At 31.1% G+C, this 19,145-nt stretch overlaps 2 protein-coding genes across 2 annotated transcripts; both read right to left on the bottom strand.

Annotated features, from left to right (window-relative positions):
- Positions 1 to 8,221: 8,221 nt before the first annotated feature.
- On the bottom strand, positions 8,222 to 10,500 carry LOC111629603. Its single transcript, XM_023373502.1, has 2 exons — positions 10,327 to 10,500; positions 8,222 to 9,394 (listed from the first exon to the last, which is right to left on the bottom strand). Exon 2 carries the CDS (start codon positions 9,383 to 9,385, stop codon positions 8,222 to 8,224), a length of 1,164 nt encoding a protein of 387 aa, XP_023229270.1. The 5' UTR covers positions 9,386 to 9,394; positions 10,327 to 10,500.
- A 582-nt stretch (positions 10,501 to 11,082) lies between these two features.
- On the bottom strand, positions 11,083 to 18,474 carry LOC111629573. The gene is made up of 3 exons (XM_023373485.1): positions 18,082 to 18,474; positions 11,860 to 14,846; positions 11,083 to 11,766 (listed from the first exon to the last, which is right to left on the bottom strand). The coding sequence occupies exon 2, from the start codon at positions 14,835 to 14,837 to the stop codon at positions 12,936 to 12,938; it is 1,902 nt and encodes a 633-aa protein (XP_023229253.1). The 5' UTR covers positions 14,838 to 14,846; positions 18,082 to 18,474; the 3' UTR covers positions 11,083 to 11,766; positions 11,860 to 12,935.
- Positions 18,475 to 19,145: the final 671 nt, after the last annotated feature.

Here is a 19,145-nt window from a genome sequence, read left to right as displayed (position 1 = left end):
TAATAAAAACAAAAATTTCCTCCAAATAATCTGTCACTTTCCCTCCGGGCTTTCTAACGTAGCTGCAGCGCTTTACGGTCGAGCACGCTTTACAGGGGCGCGAGAAGATGGAGTTACTTAGTAAAGATGACGCATTAATCTATTTTAGGGTTTTCTTAATGCCAAACCAAAATACCAAACAACAGTTAAAATGCTGAGTAGTAGGAGCCGAAAACAGCGTCATCCAACGGAATCTTTCGTTTGACGGAGAGGTCAAACACAAGGACACTTTCGGCGGGTTATTTTTAAGAATGAGGTAAGAGGATACCTGCGAATGTGGACAAAGAGGGTGGAATGACGTAACAGTAATAACACAAACCATTGTTACGTAAACGATACGAAAATATACACATCGTCGACAGAGTAATAAATCAATTACTGGGGGGGGAAGGTATCTAATTGATATCCTATTAACGAATTACATTTTTGTTCGTTTTAAATCTGTAGATAATACATCATTTAGTTAAGTATAATTAGGTCAAGAATCAATGCTTCCTAAAGCCCTTGGCAGCAATGGAGACTTATGACTCTTAACTAATCGATTGAATCACAGACCATAATGTGTCGTTGGCTAAGAATGAAATCGCTTTTTTTTTCTCTCTTCTTTCTTTCTTTACTTACAGAAAAAAGAGAAGGAGAAAATATATTGCAAATGTTACAGAAACTTTATAGAAAAAAAAAATTATAGCAGGAGACTGTCGTTAAATTTCTTTTTATTATTATTACTATTATATCGATAAAATGGGGGAACGAAGAAAATAACAGAGGAGAGGGGAGGAATTTTCTTTATTTAACAACAGAAAGAAAAACAAAAATAAAAGAAGAAGAAGAGGGAAAAAAGGTAGAATATCAATTGTATATAAAACGCCACTTTTGTTTAAATAGATGAACTACAGCCAGTTCTGTTGTTGACACAGTTGATTCGAGTCATTTTGGATGACAAATTTTTGGCACACCCNGATGGCAGGTTATAAAATGCATTATATTTTATTAAAAATTATTATTTAATAATAATAAAAATAAATAAATAGAGAATATTTATGAATTGAAAACATAATTTATCTTTCCTTATTTCTGTTTAGGAAAATTATATATAAATATTTTCCGATTTTTTCTGGTTGATATAACAAGATTACGTACGCTATGGTAATTCTGCAAGATAAATAGATATATTGGTTTTATTTTTTCCTTGTTAAAACTTGTAAAAAAAAATCAAATAAAATTGTATTTTCGCCATTTTTATCCTGTAATATTTATTTAATATCAGTTGCAATTAAATAAACTTTTATTAGTTTTTACCTAAATCCTTGACATGTGACGTACTGTACTGTACGCCAACGTATACAAAACGTACAGTATATATAATATCACTTTTATACCAGTATTATTCACGTCATATACAATTAAATAACATGATAAAAGAGTTTTTACCGAAAACATCCTGTACTAATGTCCAAGGTCTAGACCTTGAGAATATGTGACGTCAATTATCTATTCCGTTCACGTGACCTCCCCTACACGTCAGGAATTTTGTGTACACGATCAGTGACGTAACAGTTTCGGTTCATTGACGTATACTTTAAATAGGAAACGATTAAATATAAATTATTGATGAGTTTATAATAATAATATAAAAAAAATGGATGGAAAAGTAACCGGCGATTTTTAAAAAAAATGTTCGAAACATGACACATAATCTCGTAAAAAGACGTAGGTTTTGTTCTGTTTTTTGTTTATTTAAGTAACAGGTGTTCGTCTGCCTAATGACGTCACTCCATAACAAATCAGTCACGTGCTTGACGTCACCGAACGTACGAGGGAAGAACGATAAAAGATTAAATACTCTTAATAATTTTATCAACAGATAAGAATATTTTGTAAAATATATTATGTAATATTAACGTTTAGTAAGTATTTTATACGCTCTTTTATTAATTTAATATATTTTTTTAAAAAAAATTTAATCTGGCAACACTATATTTATTGACAGCTTTAAAAAAAAACATACAAGCGATTACAAGCTCTTAAAAATAAATTTATATTTGTGTTAAATTTAAATAAATAAATAAACAAATAAAATAACGTAAAATAAGAAATGCGAACTCATGTCCTTGACAGCTGTCACGCTGTTACTATAGTAACGGTAATTTTAAAAATCGTCACTGCACGTGAGATATTATTCTTTGATTGGTAGAAATAAAAATGTCGGGTTGTGTATAAAAATCTTTTAAAAGAAAATAATAAAAATTCGTCTTACTTTCTTAAAAAAAAAAAAGGAAATTTAAATAAATAAATAAACAAATAAAATAACGTAAAATAAGAAATGCGAACTCATGTCCTTGACAGCTGTCACGCTGTTACTATAGTAACGGTAATTTTAAAAATCGTCACTGCACGTGAGATATTATTCTTTGATTGGTAGAAATAAAAATGTCGGGTTGTGTATAAAAATCTTTTAAAAGAAAATAATAAAAATTCGTCTTACTTTCTTAAAAAAAAAAAAAGGCAAATGAATTATATCAATACTCCAAATGTAATTAAATTGTATAGAAGAAAGGAAAAAGTGTAATATTTTAATTGTTATTTAGTGTTTTATATAAAGGATTTTTCAGTAAAGTTCGGGTAAATACTTTCACACGAAATTAATTGTTATTAAAACTTTAAAAGTATTTATTAATGGAGTTAGGATAACGTTCCTTATTGCTTCTGTGCCATATAAGTTAATGGAATTGCAACCAAGCAAAAAAGAAACCTCCATCCATTCTGTCATTGATTTCGCCATTTTGTACCATTCTGAATACACATAACTTACAAAGTTTTCCAAATAGCTTGTTTGAATTGAATTGTTTTCGTTGCCATATTATGTTTAAGTCCCCCTCTCTCTCCTAAGCGAAGTTTCTTGACCCCCCTCCCACTCATTGGTTTTTAATTGAATTTTATAACGTTCGGATCAAACTAAACGTTATCGATAATGGCTCTGTCTCTTTCTCTCATCAATTATTGAAAGCCAACACTTGTAAATATTAACTAGCCTCTTGTATCATTATAAAACTTGATGGGCCATAAACGTAATTGTAGAAATCTATTTTGTTCCATATATACAGGCTGTACGCTTTAAATAGGTTGTTTCAACGTTTGCTTACGTTACATGACGCGCTTTCCCCCCCCTCCCCTGTAATTTTCTTTACAAATATAACGTTTGCTCAGACGTTTAAACGTGCTTACACGCCTATATCTCATTATAATTTGATTGACAGAAATCGTGCTGTTGCTGTCCTCACGCGAAATTCAGCACGTGTCACGATCTGTCAAAATTTCTTCTTCTCTTAGCTTATTTTCGGTTTATATCTTTATAGAGATTTGTCATATACGATTCCCCGTCTTATAATTAGGACCACAGTTTTTTTTTTATTTTATATTTTTCCAATTTCAACACTCTTTAGCAGGATTTTTTCCCACGGCCATTTTTTTTTTTTTTTGTTTCTTTCATCCCATATAGGACTAAATATGGGATGAAAGTAAATTCTTCTACATCACGAAAATCCATCAATTTTCAAAGTTTAAATCCTGTTTCCAAATAGACAAATAAGAAGAAATATAAAGTAAATAATGGCAATTTTCATAAAATTTTATACAATTTATGTAGTTTATTTACAATTGTATTCTTCATATAATAATAAAAAATTATATTATTATTATTATTATGCCACTTAGTAACTGGTTTCTTTCTTATGATATGAATATAAAATGTTTCTTAAAGTAGAGAAAATAATAACAATAATAATAATAAAGCTTTATATTTTCTACATATTTGATATTATTAAATTATTTAAATTCGACTTTTAAATAATATAAATAACTTATATACAGTATTATTTTCTCAGCTTATAAAGTTTTTTTTTTTAAACTATAAATTAAATTCAATATTTACGGTTGAGATTCGGAGGTGACCATGCAGAAAAGTTCCTAAGGGAAAACATTGTAATAATTTCTTTTATTTTAAATTATATTTATGTCGCAATAAGCTGATATATCGCGTAATACGTCTACAGTATCGGGGGTTTGATTTTTTAGGGATTTTTTTTTTCTTTTTCTTTTTACTTTTATATTTTACTTCCATATAAATGATGCATACGTCAAGCTGAAAAATTACCTGGCACATAAATCGAACCAAGAATTTGTTATAAAATTTTATGCCAAAGGAAAATATTCCGCCATTAATTAACTAACCATTATTAAATTTGTTTTAAACTAAAAAAAAATAATAATAATTCATTAAATTTGAGAAATTTTACCTGTTTCGATCCGCCTTTTTAAATCTTTAGGGATTAATATTCCATATTTAGGGATTTTTCGCCTCTTAGGTTGCATCTATCATCCACACTCAATTGCTTCAACTGTACGATGCGGACTCATTACTTATTTTCTAATATAAAATTATTATATTTATATATATATATATTTTAAATTAAACGCACGTTTAAACATTATTTTAAAGTTAAAAAATTATATTTTAAATACTATAAATAACTGATATTTAAAGAGCATTTAGTGTTTTATCTCTGAAATGTAAATTTATATGACAAATATTAATGATATTTCGCAAGATAATTGCCACCAGATGGAAGTGCATAATTATGAATGGAAAAGCATTAATTGTAGTTTGTGACGGAAATGTAATGGCCGAATCGGGATTTCTACCGAAAAAAAAAACCAAAGTTATCTTGTTTATTTAACGTTTTATTTAAAAAAAAAAATTGAGTGTAACATCCGAACAATTTAAAAATAACACGGCTAAATCGTCTACCTTTTACTGTATAAGAATAAAATCGGCGCTTTTAAATCGTTTCGCGTATTTTTATAGAGAAGAATCGAAAGGGGTTGTTATTAATTTATTGAAAATTATTATACAACACGTTTCTCGCGTCTTTTATGTATTATATTACAATTTTAATTGAAGTTATTCGGATTAGAACTTCAATTAACTCAATAGGAACAATAGAAAACGGTTTAAAGGAACTAAACACGTTTATAAAAGCCTATATAAGGTTACAAAATGGCTACCTGTACTTCGATCGTAAATGTTAGTATCACCCATAACATATATATATATATATATATATATATATATATATACACATTAATTTGTTTGTTTTTTGGACTAATATTTAAATAAAATTATCAAGCAATCCGGTCATGCGATATCACTTACGACAATGCGGGATTGATATGAATTAAAACATATGACGTCAATTACACGTCACGGTTGAGAAAGAAGACGGTCACGTGCTCGTTGCCGTGCCACTCCGTATAGGGGAATAGGGAAAGATGCCAAACACAGGTATATCATCCAAAAAGAGAAAATACTTTTATAATGACGGCCGCTCGTATTGATAACCTTTCGTAAGTCTAAAATTAAGTTTCGGAGATTTCGTAAAATAATTTACGCCCCCTATACTTTGTCAGCGTGTAAAAATATACACGTGTATTTATACAGCGTTAATGACATCACAACAAGACACTTGGCGAACATCCAATAGGATCAGCCGACGGCTGACGTCACGCCAACGACCACCGAGTAACACGGACGTAACTATCCAAGTATGGAGAATGAAATTTTGAATTTATCTTTCGTTATTCCCGAATGCTGTGTTGTTACAACAGTTACAAAACACAGTAAACAAACGCAATAATTAAGAAAAACAGATAACTGTGCCGAATGACGTAAGCGCGACCTCGTAACAATCAAAAGGGGGCGTGTAGATAGAGACCGAAGATTAAAGGTCAAACAGTTATCGGTGGTATATGACGATAAACATAAAACACGGGGCTTTCTCTATATATATATATTGTTAGAGTTTACGATGCTAAGTAGCCAAGAAATACAGTGATTAAATAGCTCGGGGCGGATCGAGGAGATGAATGGCAAGACAAAATGGCTTACGAGCGAAGTAGAAAGATGAGAGGATGAAGAGGTTAAGACTCAACCCTTGTCACAATATGAGAAGCGGTCCACGGAGTTTCAAAGGATAAAAGCCAGATCTACAACGTGACAGAATGACGTAAATAATGCCAGCATCGAATCATTTTGTCGCTCTTCTCTTGGCATACGGAATGCAAATTGATAAGATAAGCCTAGCGAGTGGAAAACCAAAAACAAAACCTTTGGCAAAGCGATACTCACTTGCCACATTTATATTCGACAACCATTAAAAATGCATCTTTTTTTTTTTTAAAAAAAAGAAACTTTTCCCGTACGCAATTTATTATTATTTTTTTAAGGGGGAAAAAACTAATGCACTTTCCTCTAACGATAAAAATGGAATTTTAAAACGAACTTTCTTCCGTTTGAGTAATCAGCGTGTTTGAATTCGATAAGATTCCTATTTATATATCGATCGGTTTGATCGATCTAAGACCAATTTNTATTTATATATATATATATTTTAAATTAAACGCACGTTTAAACATTATTTTAAAGTTAAAAAATTATATTTTAAATACTATAAATAACTGATATTTAAAGAGCATTTAGTGTTTTATCTCTGAAATGTAAATTTATATGACAAATATTAATGATATTTCGCAAGATAATTGCCACCAGATGGAAGTGCATAATTATGAATGGAAAAGCATTAATTGTAGTTTGTGACGGAAATGTAATGGCCGAATCGGGATTTCTACCGAAAAAAAAAACCAAAGTTATCTTGTTTATTTAACGTTTTATTTAAAAAAAAAAATTGAGTGTAACATCCGAACAATTTAAAAATAACACGGCTAAATCGTCTACCTTTTACTGTATAAGAATAAAATCGGCGCTTTTAAATCGTTTCGCGTATTTTTATAGAGAAGAATCGAAAGGGGTTGTTATTAATTTATTGAAAATTATTATACAACACGTTTCTCGCGTCTTTTATGTATTATATTACAATTTTAATTGAAGTTATTCGGATTAGAACTTCAATTAACTCAATAGGAACAATAGAAAACGGTTTAAAGGAACTAAACACGTTTATAAAAGCCTATATAAGGTTACAAAATGGCTACCTGTACTTCGATCGTAAATGTTAGTATCACCCATAACATATATATATATATATATATATATATGTGTGTGTGTGTGTGTGTGTGTACTTTTTTTTTATGCATTTTCTATGTTATGGCGATCCGGTCAAGGTCGATAGTTTGCTATCAAAGAAAAGGTGCTCCGAGGATAACTGAGTTATGAGATTTCTGAAATGTCGATCGTAAAGGCCCGCTTCACTTCCGGTACTTGCGGAGTTTATCGATTACTAAAACCTAATGTACGATGAATGCCTAAAGATCTTTTTTTTTTTTATGTTCGACTTTATATATATCTTATCTGTAGTTTAATATATTTTGTTTGTATAAAGCGTGCACGTATCGTAGATACTATTCAAATTTAGTTTGGAAGCAATGAATCGCCTAGTAACGTTTAAAAAAGCGAGCGATTCTATGGTAGATTGAGATAAAAATCCTATTTTTCTTTCTTCTGTTATTTCCTAGATTGTTACACCTCCCCCGTTTTTTCTTTCTTTTGATTTTTTTTTGTTTTTAAAGGAGTGTAGTTTCCGAATCGCCCACATAAAGTAAGTTGCCCTTTAAATACAAAACTGAGTTTTCTCTCTACCGACCATACCGCCATGACAACAAGCAATCGATGTGGATGGTATTTTCGGAACTGGATGCCAAAAGTGGGGGCGGAATCATCTCTCTCTCTCTCTCTTATTCTCTTTTTCTATCATCTAGATTGATTAGAAACACAAATACAAAATCTCAACTTCTTTATACTCTTCTCCGCTCCGTACAAACTTTCTAAATTTCAAATATATCAATGACGAATTCTTGTAAGACAACAAAATGGAGTCACCTAAAATGCATTTGTACCATACATATTTTTTTTTTTTTAATTTTTTAAATTTTTTTAAAGAGTAATTCGGTGAATCCGCTTTAAAATCTATGATTTATAAGCCCTCAATTTTACAATCTGTTAAAGATTTCTTCCCCTTATAAAGTTACTTGTCCCCGTAACGACGATAATAATTTATAAAAGTCGAATAAGCATTTCACACATTGCAACGCTCAGCTTCGGCTGACCTACAAATGCTACGTAACGGCGTTGCTATGGAAACCTTCATCGTCTTCCGTTGCCTAGCAACTATTAGTGTTTTAGACCGCACCCTTTACANAGATAGTCATTCTCGTACTTGTCTCGAAGCCATTTTGTTAAGTCATCGTCAGCTATGCTGACTTGGCTGACGTAATCGTGGCTCAACTCCACGAAAAATATAAAGCCAAAATAGGGCCTGTAAGAGTTATAGTTCTTAATAAACTTGTCAGCGTAATTCAAAAGAAGTAAATGCTTAGGCGTCTCGCCGAAGCATAAATGCGAACTAAAACGATGAACTTTTGAATCTTCTAAGGACATCATAAATGGACGAAAGTAATGATTAGTAGGTTGAGTATGGAAACCCTTTCTCATATAATTAAAAAGGCTAATATCTGGACGATCTTCTACGAACATCGTAGCATATCCTTCTTTGGAGAAATCCTTCCATATGCAAGGCCACTGATCGTAGGTTTTGTCTTCGGGCAAGGCTAGCTCTTCTGGAAATTTCCCTGTTAGGAGAGCTATCAAATTAGGAAAAGTATTGTCACCGATTTTAGTCATACCTCTAAGGACATGAGTACCCATAACTTTCGTTAAATAATTATAAGTTTTTGGTAGTTGCCTTATAAAGGCGAGTCTAGACAATGAATCGATTCCTAAGAGCATGACATTATATCTTTTTCTTTTATCCTCCACTTTTTTCAATGCTATCCTGTGGATATGAGCGTGATAGTTAGTATAATAAGAAATTCCAGCGAAATTATAGCACGAGACAATTACAAAATCGTGTTGCAAGATGACACCCTCCAATGGAAGGCTTTGAGAATCGGTATAGATCACTACATCGTCGGATTTTCTAATTATGTATTTAAAATCACAATTAGGCGGTGAAGAACCTCGAACATGACTCTTGTTAAAGACCAAAAAACCCGAATCGTTAACATAAGTCAAAGGATCCTGTCTGACTTTGCAGTAAATAGGTTTAGAGTCCTGCAGATATCGAAGGATGGACTCATCGAACGGATGAATTCTTGGAAGTTTGCAGGACTGTTTAGGATCTGGAAATGGTTCCTCCTCGTCTATATTATAATTGGAGTATACGACGCTGTAATTATTCACCGATTTCCAGTTAATCTCATTATTTAAGATGAAAATGGTACATATAGTAGCAATACCCAATGCAATCAGGACTTTTTTAGCTGTCATTTCTTGCATTTATAAAACCTGGAAGAAGAAATTTGCAAACGTCAGAAGATTATATAATTAATTCGAAGATAAATTATTTTGAAACTGGATTTAGTCCGCGATATTACCCACCATTGATCGAGTGGATAAAACAACTAAACACTGGTAATTGGTCGCGGGTTCGGGCCCTACCAATAGGCTGGACACGTGAAGTTTTCCGTGTTTCCTTCGCTTCTAACATCCAAATAGGGGCAAGTCTTTCATAGAAACTCCCGGGTAAACGGGGCTTTCTATATAAAAGAGGATTTTCTACGTACATAGGCGGCACCCCCTAGGTTTTAACGCAACATCCTCGTGTAGCGTTAAAACAATAAGCATATTTTAAACTGAGTTTATATTATAAATTTATGACAAAAGGAAGCCATAACTATTAATTATGAAATAATAATAAAGTGGGAAGTTATCACTCATAACAAATTCGAAGGAAATGCCTAATTCTAAACGTACTTAAAATAGTTGACCGACTTTTGGGTCACCCTGTTTTTAATACAGCTTGGCCCAAAAGTCAGAAAACTAATTACGATTAATTAAGGATAAAATACAATCGAATTAATTGTATTTCTGTAATGTTTCTATCAGTTTACAGTTCGTATTCATAAGCGTTAAAATACAGTTATCTGACTTTTGGGACATCTTGTGTTATCGTGTACGAAATATATATATATATTTTTTAATATAGTTACAATAAATATTTTAAAATATAATTTATCGTGATATGTGTTATTATGTAATTGATTTTTTATTATGTATTGTACATTTAGATTATTCATAAACCTATCTAAATAAGGAAAGTTAATAATCATTGTGTATTTAAATTGCTGTAGTAATCACGATTATGCTACATGCTGTATGGAATCTTTGGATTTGTTAGACCCGGTTTAAAAATATCTGAATATGTTTATTTTTCTTACCTAATTTAGATAATGATGTAGTAAATTCAATGAAATATTCCTCAAATAAATCAGAATTTAAATTATATTTTAATGACTTTTCAGTTGGTCTTTCTTCAGTCACTTTTATGTACCGAATTATGTGCATAAAAGTGCATTTTCTATGCCATTTTATGCACATAAAACAATATTTCTTCGACTGTTCTAAATAAAAATAATAGTAAATCATGCTAGAATATTTTTAACATTAGTTATTACACAATTTAAGTTTTTAGAAATTGTTAATGTAACGCAGACAAATTACCACGCTTGAAACTATAACGTCGATGCGTGTAGATGCAAAACTTTAACGAGTTCGGCCTAATACTTGTTTTATTTTAAAGAATTCTACTTAATAAATAAAAATATATTTTATAATGTACACGAGAGTGACAAACTTTATCGTGTTCGTTTGTGCATTAAACAGAACACGACGCTTACGTAACAATTGATANAATTGGCGTTACGATTTACAGAATTATCGAATTATTCACTGTAATTGTTAAAATATAAATAAATAAAAATAAAATAAATAATTCTTCGGATATTAATATACACGTGTCGACATCTGATGAGTAAACGTAAAATTACTATCTCTAAGTTTCATTCCCGCTTCGTTGACGATTCGATCCAAGGAAAAAGTGCTCGGAGTTCTTCTAAAACTATAAAAATTATTGTCGTCGCTAGAGGTATTATCGTCGCCATTGTCGTTCTTGTTGGCGATTGATTCATATTTCGTTTTTTTTGATATTTTATCCGAAGATAAAAATGCCGTCGTCTTCTTCGGTACTTCATCCTTCTTTACTAAATCGAATTTTTGTATCTTCGGCTGCTCTGGTTTCTTCGTATTTTTTGGGAATTTAGTCAAGTTATCTGTCTGCATTTTAGGTTTCGTTGTAATTATATTCTTCTGGTCGACAGCGCAGGTAGAGACTGAGTAGAATTTATGAGGATTGCCATTTCTCTTTAGTATTAACCAAGCAGTGACCATAGCCATGAAAATTGCCACTGCAACTGAAATCAACACAATATTTATGGGCTTATTAGAGTTTGTTTTATTTCTAATCGATTTATCTTCGAATTGAGACACTACATCGTTGTCTAGTTCGTCCCAAAATTGAGGATTTCGATGAAGATTGCTGAAAAATTCGCGCTTACGGAGGAATCGGAGCCGCTCTTTTTCTATTGCTTCCTCTACAAAAGGTCCAATTTTGTACTTTAATAAATCTTTAAATGTTTTATACAGTTTCTCTCGCTTTATTTTCTTCCAAATTCGATTACTTTCTCTTATTTCTAAGCGTAATTTTTTATACAAATTAATTATAGATTTAGGAAGATCGGTATCCATAACTCTATACATTTTGCCATCGACCATGATGGATTCGGTCTTTGCATTGACTTTTATGGGTATTTGTAGATCGTCTGAAGGTTTTAGAATGTTTAACAAATTGAGAACATCAAGATATTTCAGAAATTATAGAAATTTAACAATTAAAATCTCAAGAAACTACTTACTCGTCAAGAATTGCTTTCGATTCTGTACTAATGCGTGTGCATCAATCATTATAATATGATAAAATATTGTGAAATAAATGACATTTATGTAAGAATTCATCTTGTTCTTTGTCATATGTTAATATATTATTATTACGCAAATGCATTATTGCCACCATTAACAATTTATCCTTAATAATCAGTTAAAGTATTTCGTCATATAAACACATTATTTCCTAATTTGTATTATTATTGCTGTAAAATTTATTTACAAAATCTTAATTTATAAAAAAACTTCTTTTATATCTTGAAAAATTGTATTTTTAACAACAGACTTTACACGTATTAATTTTGTTACTCACGAATTATACATCTAAGTCTATAATGGTTTTGTGTACGTGTTCCAAACTTGATCGAGGGAATCGATAGTAGTAATTTAAGACCTTAAGTTTCTATAAATTAAATAAATTTTTATCCTTAGAGTACAAATGTAAGAAAGACCTTGCTTGAGTGGTTCCATAAATTCCATTCTAGAGCCCCTTACTCCAACGTATTTTTTTAGAATATAAGTTTACACGAATCATTAAGGAAAACAATTAACATCATATTTAATTAAAATTTGTTATTGAATAAAACTGATCAGTCATAAGTGAAAAACGTCACCTCCAACTGCCTACTTTCATATCGCCTACTTAGATAATCCACACTGGAGGCGACACCGCCCACATTTTGAACTATTGATTAACACATTCATTAACAACTATTAATAAACATAAGCATTTTATTTAACTTAGCACCATTAGATACTGCTGTCATTTTTTTTAATACTGTTACGGTACAGCTTGCTCAAAAAATGGACCACGAACTAACTTTAAATAGACAAGTTGTAAAAATAAAATCAGCTTGGTATTCATACTTTGGTCCTAGTTTTAGACAAATTGGTCCATGGTTTAGGCACATTCAAAGCTTTTGAAGTGTAATAATTTAATGGAAAAATATGTAATTTTTTTTTCTTCTTCTTCTACAAAATATACACACGAAAATTAAAAAATTCCTTGTTTTTTTCTGGCAGTGAAAATTGTTAAACATTATCACAATTACTTGTTGCAATAGCAATATTTACGAAGAACAGGATCGACGATGCAAGACGATTGATTTCCATACTTATTTACGCGGCTTATATCGTTTATAACGTTATAAGTCCCGTGATCGTTGGAATATAAAACCGTGGCTTCGAAGAGCCCTCCACTTGGCATCACTTCAACGAGTATCCTTAACTTGGAAGTCACTTCTTTAGCCACTTCGTCGCTAATTAAATTACCAAAATATACTCGCGAATTCGTTAAAACTTTATTGTTCGGCAAGGATTCTTCACACCTGTGAAGTTTGGAAAAGTTCAGTTTGATACAAATTGAATTGTTGCTAAATTCATCCAAGATAAGATGGTTGATGGCATCCACTACAAGGGTACTCGCCGTTTGGCATTTAGGATCCGATAAAGATAAAGTAGTTTCGACTTCGCAAGTGCAATAATGTTCCGATATGCCAGCTTGAGGACACGTCCTGTCGGAGGAGATAGTCCCAAATAAAGTTGTGCCACGCGAAGAACTTGTAGATCCTAATTTGGATCCCGTATTGTGTCTCAAAACATCCATTAAAGTGTAATAAGTATCAAAAGGGGTGGTCAAACGTCCCGTATTGGTATCCAGAGTTTGCATAATTTGTGGATTTTCCCTTACTAGCGAGGGAGGAACGTATATAGAGAAAAATGGCATCCTTTCTTCGATTCTGCCTACCAAAGTGGTCCTTATCGAATCGAAACGATGACCGTGGTCGGAAAATAAGATAAAAATAGTGTCATTTAGATAGTCATTCTCGTACTTGTCTCGAAGCCATTTTGTTAAGTCATCGTCAGCTATGCTGACTTGGCTGACGTAATCGTGGCTCAACTCCACGAAAAATATAAAGCCAAAATAGGGCCTGTAAGAGTTATAGTTCTTAATAAACTTGTCAGCGTAATTCAAAAGAAGTAAATGCTTAGGCGTCTCGCCGAAGCATAAATGCGAACTAAAACGATGAACTTTTGAATCTTCTAAGGACATCATAAATGGACGAAAGTAATGATTAGTAGGTTGAGTATGGAAACCCTTTCTCATATAATTAAAAAGGCTAATATCTGGACGATCTTCTACGAACATCGTAGCATATCCTTCTTTGGAGAAATCCTTCCATATGCAAGGCCACTGATCGTAGGTTTTGTCTTCGGGCAAGGCTAGCTCTTCTGGAAATTTCCCTGTTAGGAGAGCTATCAAATTAGGAAAAGTATTGTCACCGATTTTAGTCATACCTCTAAGGACATGAGTACCCATAACTTTCGTTAAATAATTATAAGTTTTTGGTAGTTGCCTTATAAAGGCGAGTCTAGACAATGAATCGATTCCTAAGAGCATGACATTATATCTTTTTCTTTTATCCTCCACTTTTTTCAATGCTATCCTGTGGATATGAGCGTGATAGTTAGTATAATAAGAAATTCCAGCGAAATTATAGCACGAGACAATTACAAAATCGTGTTGCAAGATGACACCCTCCAATGGAAGGCTTTGAGAATCGGTATAGATCACTACATCGTCGGATTTTCTAATTATGTATTTAAAATCACAATTAGGCGGTGAAGAACCTCGAACATGACTCTTGTTAAAGACCAAAAAACCCGAATCGTTAACATAAGTCAAAGGATCCTGTCTGACTTTGCAGTAAATAGGTTTAGAGTCCTGCAGATATCGAAGGATGGACTCATCGAACGGATGAATTCTTGGAAGTTTGCAGGACTGTTTAGGATCTGGAAATGGTTCCTCCTCGTCTATATTATAATTGGAGTATACGACGCTGTAATTATTCACCGATTTCCAGTTAATCTCATTATTTAAGATGAAAATGGTACATATAGTAGCAATACCCAATGCAATCAGGACTTTTTTAGCTGTCATTTCTTGCATTTATAAAACCTGGAAGAAGAAATTTGCAAACGTCAGAAGATTATATAATTAATTCGAAGATAAATTATTTTGAAACTGGATTTAGTCCGCGATATTACCCACCATTGATCGAGTGGATAAAACCACTAAACACTGGTAATTGGTCGCGGGTTCGCGCCCTACCAATAGGCTGGACACGTGAAGTTTTCCGTGTTTCCTTCGCTTCTAACATCCAAATAGGGGCAAGTCTTTCATAGAAACTCCCGGGTAAACGGGGCTTTCTATATAAAAGAGGATTTTCTACGTACATAGGCGGCACCCCCTAGGTTTTAACGCAACATCCTCGTGTAGCGTTAAAACAATAAGCATATTTTAAACTGAGTTTATATTATAAATTTATGACAAAAGGAAGCCATAACTATTAATTATGAAATAATAATAAAGTGGGAAGTTATCACTCATAACAAATTCGAAGGAAATGCCTAATTCTAAACGTACTTAAAATAGTTGACCGACTTTTGGGTCACCCTGTTTTTAATACAGCTTGGCCCAAAAGTCAGAAAACTAATTACGATTAATTAAGGATAAAATACAATCGAATTAATTGTATTTCTGTAATGTTTCTATCAGTTTACAGTTCGTATTCATAAGCGTTAAAATACAGTTATCTGACTTTTGGGACATCTTGTGTTATCGTGTACGAAATATATATATATTTTAATTTGATATTGTTATTAACAACAGCGAAATATTGTTTATTAATAGGGAATTTCTGCTTAATTTTCTTACTTATTAAGCATAAATTATTTTCCAAAATGGCGCTCGCGTTTATGATTTTGTTTATATGTAAAGATTATTTCAAGGGTAAAGGGTAGGAGAGAAGTGCAATGCAAACAGTATTATAAAAGCGTATCATCAGTTCGTAAAAACGAAAATTTGGTACGAGTTAAGCATAAATTACAAGTTAAAACGATAAGAAAAATACTGTTTACGATGCAAAAATGACAAAATTAACAATAGACAATAGTTCTGATGATAATTACAAGCATGTTTTGAAAGTATTTTAATGAATGATGCGTTAGAAAATTCCAATTTTATTTATTTTGCTTTGAAAGAAGAAAAAAAAAAGTCAATTACTCAAATTTAGGAATTGGATGCAGGATCCTCCACTCAAGAGGTACCTTTCTATCGAAACGTCAACGTAAAAGGGTGCACTAAACACGCCTGCTAATAGCAGAAATTAAGTCTTTCAATGGCTTCTCCCCCTAAAAATAGATTCATTAACATAATTACATTAAACTTTTATCATTTTTAATTGGTTAGACAAGTGAGCTCTCGAGTCTCCTACTGATTAGGATCGATAACATTCTCGCTATCGTTAATGTAGATATTTAACAAAGGGGACGACATCACCTGTTCAAAGTACTAAGCCTTCTCCCCTTTTTTTCTCTTTTATTAATATTTCATATCTCTATGACGCAAACGACTCCGAGACACATCAATTCTTTAAATACTTTTTACGTGATTGAGTCTTCGTAATGATTTATGTGTCATACGGAATAAACCCGATTATTAATTAATTATCGGTTCTCTCTCTCTCTCTTTTTCTCATAAAAATGTTTAGTTAAAGCCTCTCTACTGGAAACTAGACACACAGAAAACGAGAAAATGGGTCATATTCATACGTGTGAATGGATATATGCGATATACAATGGGCTATTATTCGTATGCAGATGTGAATAGAGCGGTGTATATCACAATACCCACTCGTATAAATTAATGCCTTGTCACTGTTTTATTATTATTATTATTATTATTGTTTTTTTTTATTGTTGTAAGTGGCCAGATCGATACCGGTTTTAATAATGAATAAGGGAAGAAATCATTCATCCGTTTATCAATAGAAATTAAGTGTTGAAATGCCTCTACTTTTTCACAATTTACGTTTTTTTTTTATATGTTATTTTCTACTAGAAAAGTAGAACAGTTTGAAGGTTTCGCCTCTAACTGACCCTATAAAGGCCTTAAACGTGTCATCGATGCGATTCTAATCGATGGAATAATGGTAATTTGTTTACTCAACTAATGAAAAATCTCTTAAGTTTTATAGACTTTATCATTATTATTATTATTTTAAAATAATTTCATTATAAAAATATGTTGAAGAGAAAGCTAAGGTAGGGGGTTGTATAATTAATGTAATTCCATCAACGCTATTAAAAGAACTGACATATTATATAGAATTTACATATGCAGAAATAATTAAATTAGATTCTTGTATAGTTTTTATAAACGTAAATTTGATAAATATTTGTATTAAAACGTGGTCCTACTTTATTTATTCCAGATTTACACATAAACTAAACAGTCCACAGATTGATTACATCCGAATTAGGGCCTCATGTTTTTTAATTTATTATTAATTTATCGAGAAGAAAAAGCCTCTTAGGGCTATAACATCTTTGTAACTGTCACTATACTACTTTAAAATTTTTATAAGTCAAATTTAGTGTATTTTCCGGTATGCCAGGCTTTCCTAAGGTGTTGCATTTGATAATATATGTCTTATACGAATTTTACACCCCAAAAAAATGAAGAAAAAGTTGATAAATTACAGCTTAAAACGCAATGTTTTATTATATAAATAATATAAAAATTAATAGATAAATTTCAGGGTTATATCATCAATATATAAATAGGATTTTACATGAATTAACGCATATGTATAAAGCGTGGAATTCACATACTTCCGTTATCAACTTCACTTCCTCTATGCCCTTCCAGTGAATGAAACTCTATTATTTATTATAACAATTATTATCTAAACCAGACTGTAAATCTTCGTAAAAAAAATCACGAATTTCATACAGAAATTTCATCAGTAATTAATTGATTCTTTCTTAAATAAGTGGGAAAAAAGTATCTTAATTTAGGAATTAAAATTTTTATTAAATTACTTATTTACGGATTTTCTAATTATGTNAAAAAAATATATATATGAATTTTAACACTTAAAAACATTAAAAAATAGAATAAAATTATCTTTTAATACTTAAAAAAAAAATCCCTCCTACACGAATAAATTAAGTAGAAACAGACTTAACACACAAATTTCTAAGTTAAAAATACTGTCGAGTGACACTTAAAAAACAGAACTGTACTGTTTATTCACAAATTTAAATTTATTTTTTTTTTAATTCACTTATTTAAACAAAAACATTTTAAACTTAATTAAAACTTTGGAATTAATTTTTTCTTAATTTACCTTTTTGATATTTTCTCGATAAACATGTTTGTTTATAAAAACACACTCCTCCTTACGTTCTTGCCTCTGTTGAGCCTTAAAGTAAAATTGACGTTCATCGTTGTATATTTTGCGCATGCTCCCACTCCACATGCTTCTTTACCACAACAACAATGACGTAATTGTCGTGACGAGAGGAAAAAAAACACCCCCGCACATTAGCGTTATATATAACGATTACGAATCGCTTATCATTTTCGTACGAAATTACTTACTTTAATACCCTCGCACACACTTAAAAGTTTGAAATTAAAAATTAAAAAAATAAATAAATAAATAGTTAGAAATCGCACCATCTAGCGATGAAATTGTTAATTAAATCATAATCTCGTTCGCTTAATTAATAAACAAACAAACAATTAATTCAATTCAAAATAAAAAGAAATCAGAGTTCCCTCTAGTGGAGGAATTTATAATTATGAAATTGAAAACGACCGTTATTTTTTTTTTTTTTAAATTCAAAAATTTAAATAAAGAAAAAACGGTCATTTTAAATTGTTTTTTTTTTTTAATTTCTTCGCTTAATTACGGCTTTTTTTATTACGTAGTTCTTATTCGGTTCGTGATTAATTTTATTAAAATTAAATTAAATTAATTTGGATTTAATATTTAGTTTAGAGATTAGAGAAATTATGTAAAGAAAAACAAAATGCTTCTGTATTTAATTACTATTAAGTTCTCTAAATAGCTGGATACTTAATCTAGAAAACATTATCGAAATATAATACTTGAAAAGATTATTTTGTTCGGGTTTAAATATAATTTAAGTATTATTTGTAATCGTATACGTGTGAACGATATAGAAATTCGATTCGATGAGAATTTCGTAAAATAAAAAAACTACTTTATTACTTTTATGTATTAAAAATTATAAATAAAAATATATTTTATAATGTACACGAGAGTGACAAACTTTATCGTGTTCGTTTGTGCATTAAACAGAACACGACGCTTACGTAACAATTGATAAAACAGCGTGTCATTTTTGTATTATAAAGAAAGAAACATGGCACCGCTACTTTTAA

Source organism: Centruroides sculpturatus, unplaced genomic scaffold (genome assembly GCF_000671375.1).
Source record: "Centruroides sculpturatus isolate CEXI.00-Female unplaced genomic scaffold, Cexi_2.0 scaffold652, whole genome shotgun sequence".
NCBI classification, from domain to species: Eukaryota; Metazoa; Arthropoda; class Arachnida; order Scorpiones; family Buthidae; genus Centruroides; species Centruroides sculpturatus.
This window is presented reverse-complemented; position numbering and strand designations above follow the sequence as displayed.

Coding starts and splice junctions, on each gene's coding strand:
- LOC111629573 (XM_023373485.1), bottom strand. CDS start 14,837: ATGCAAGAAATGACAGCTAAAAAAGTCCTGATTGCATTGGGTATTGCT.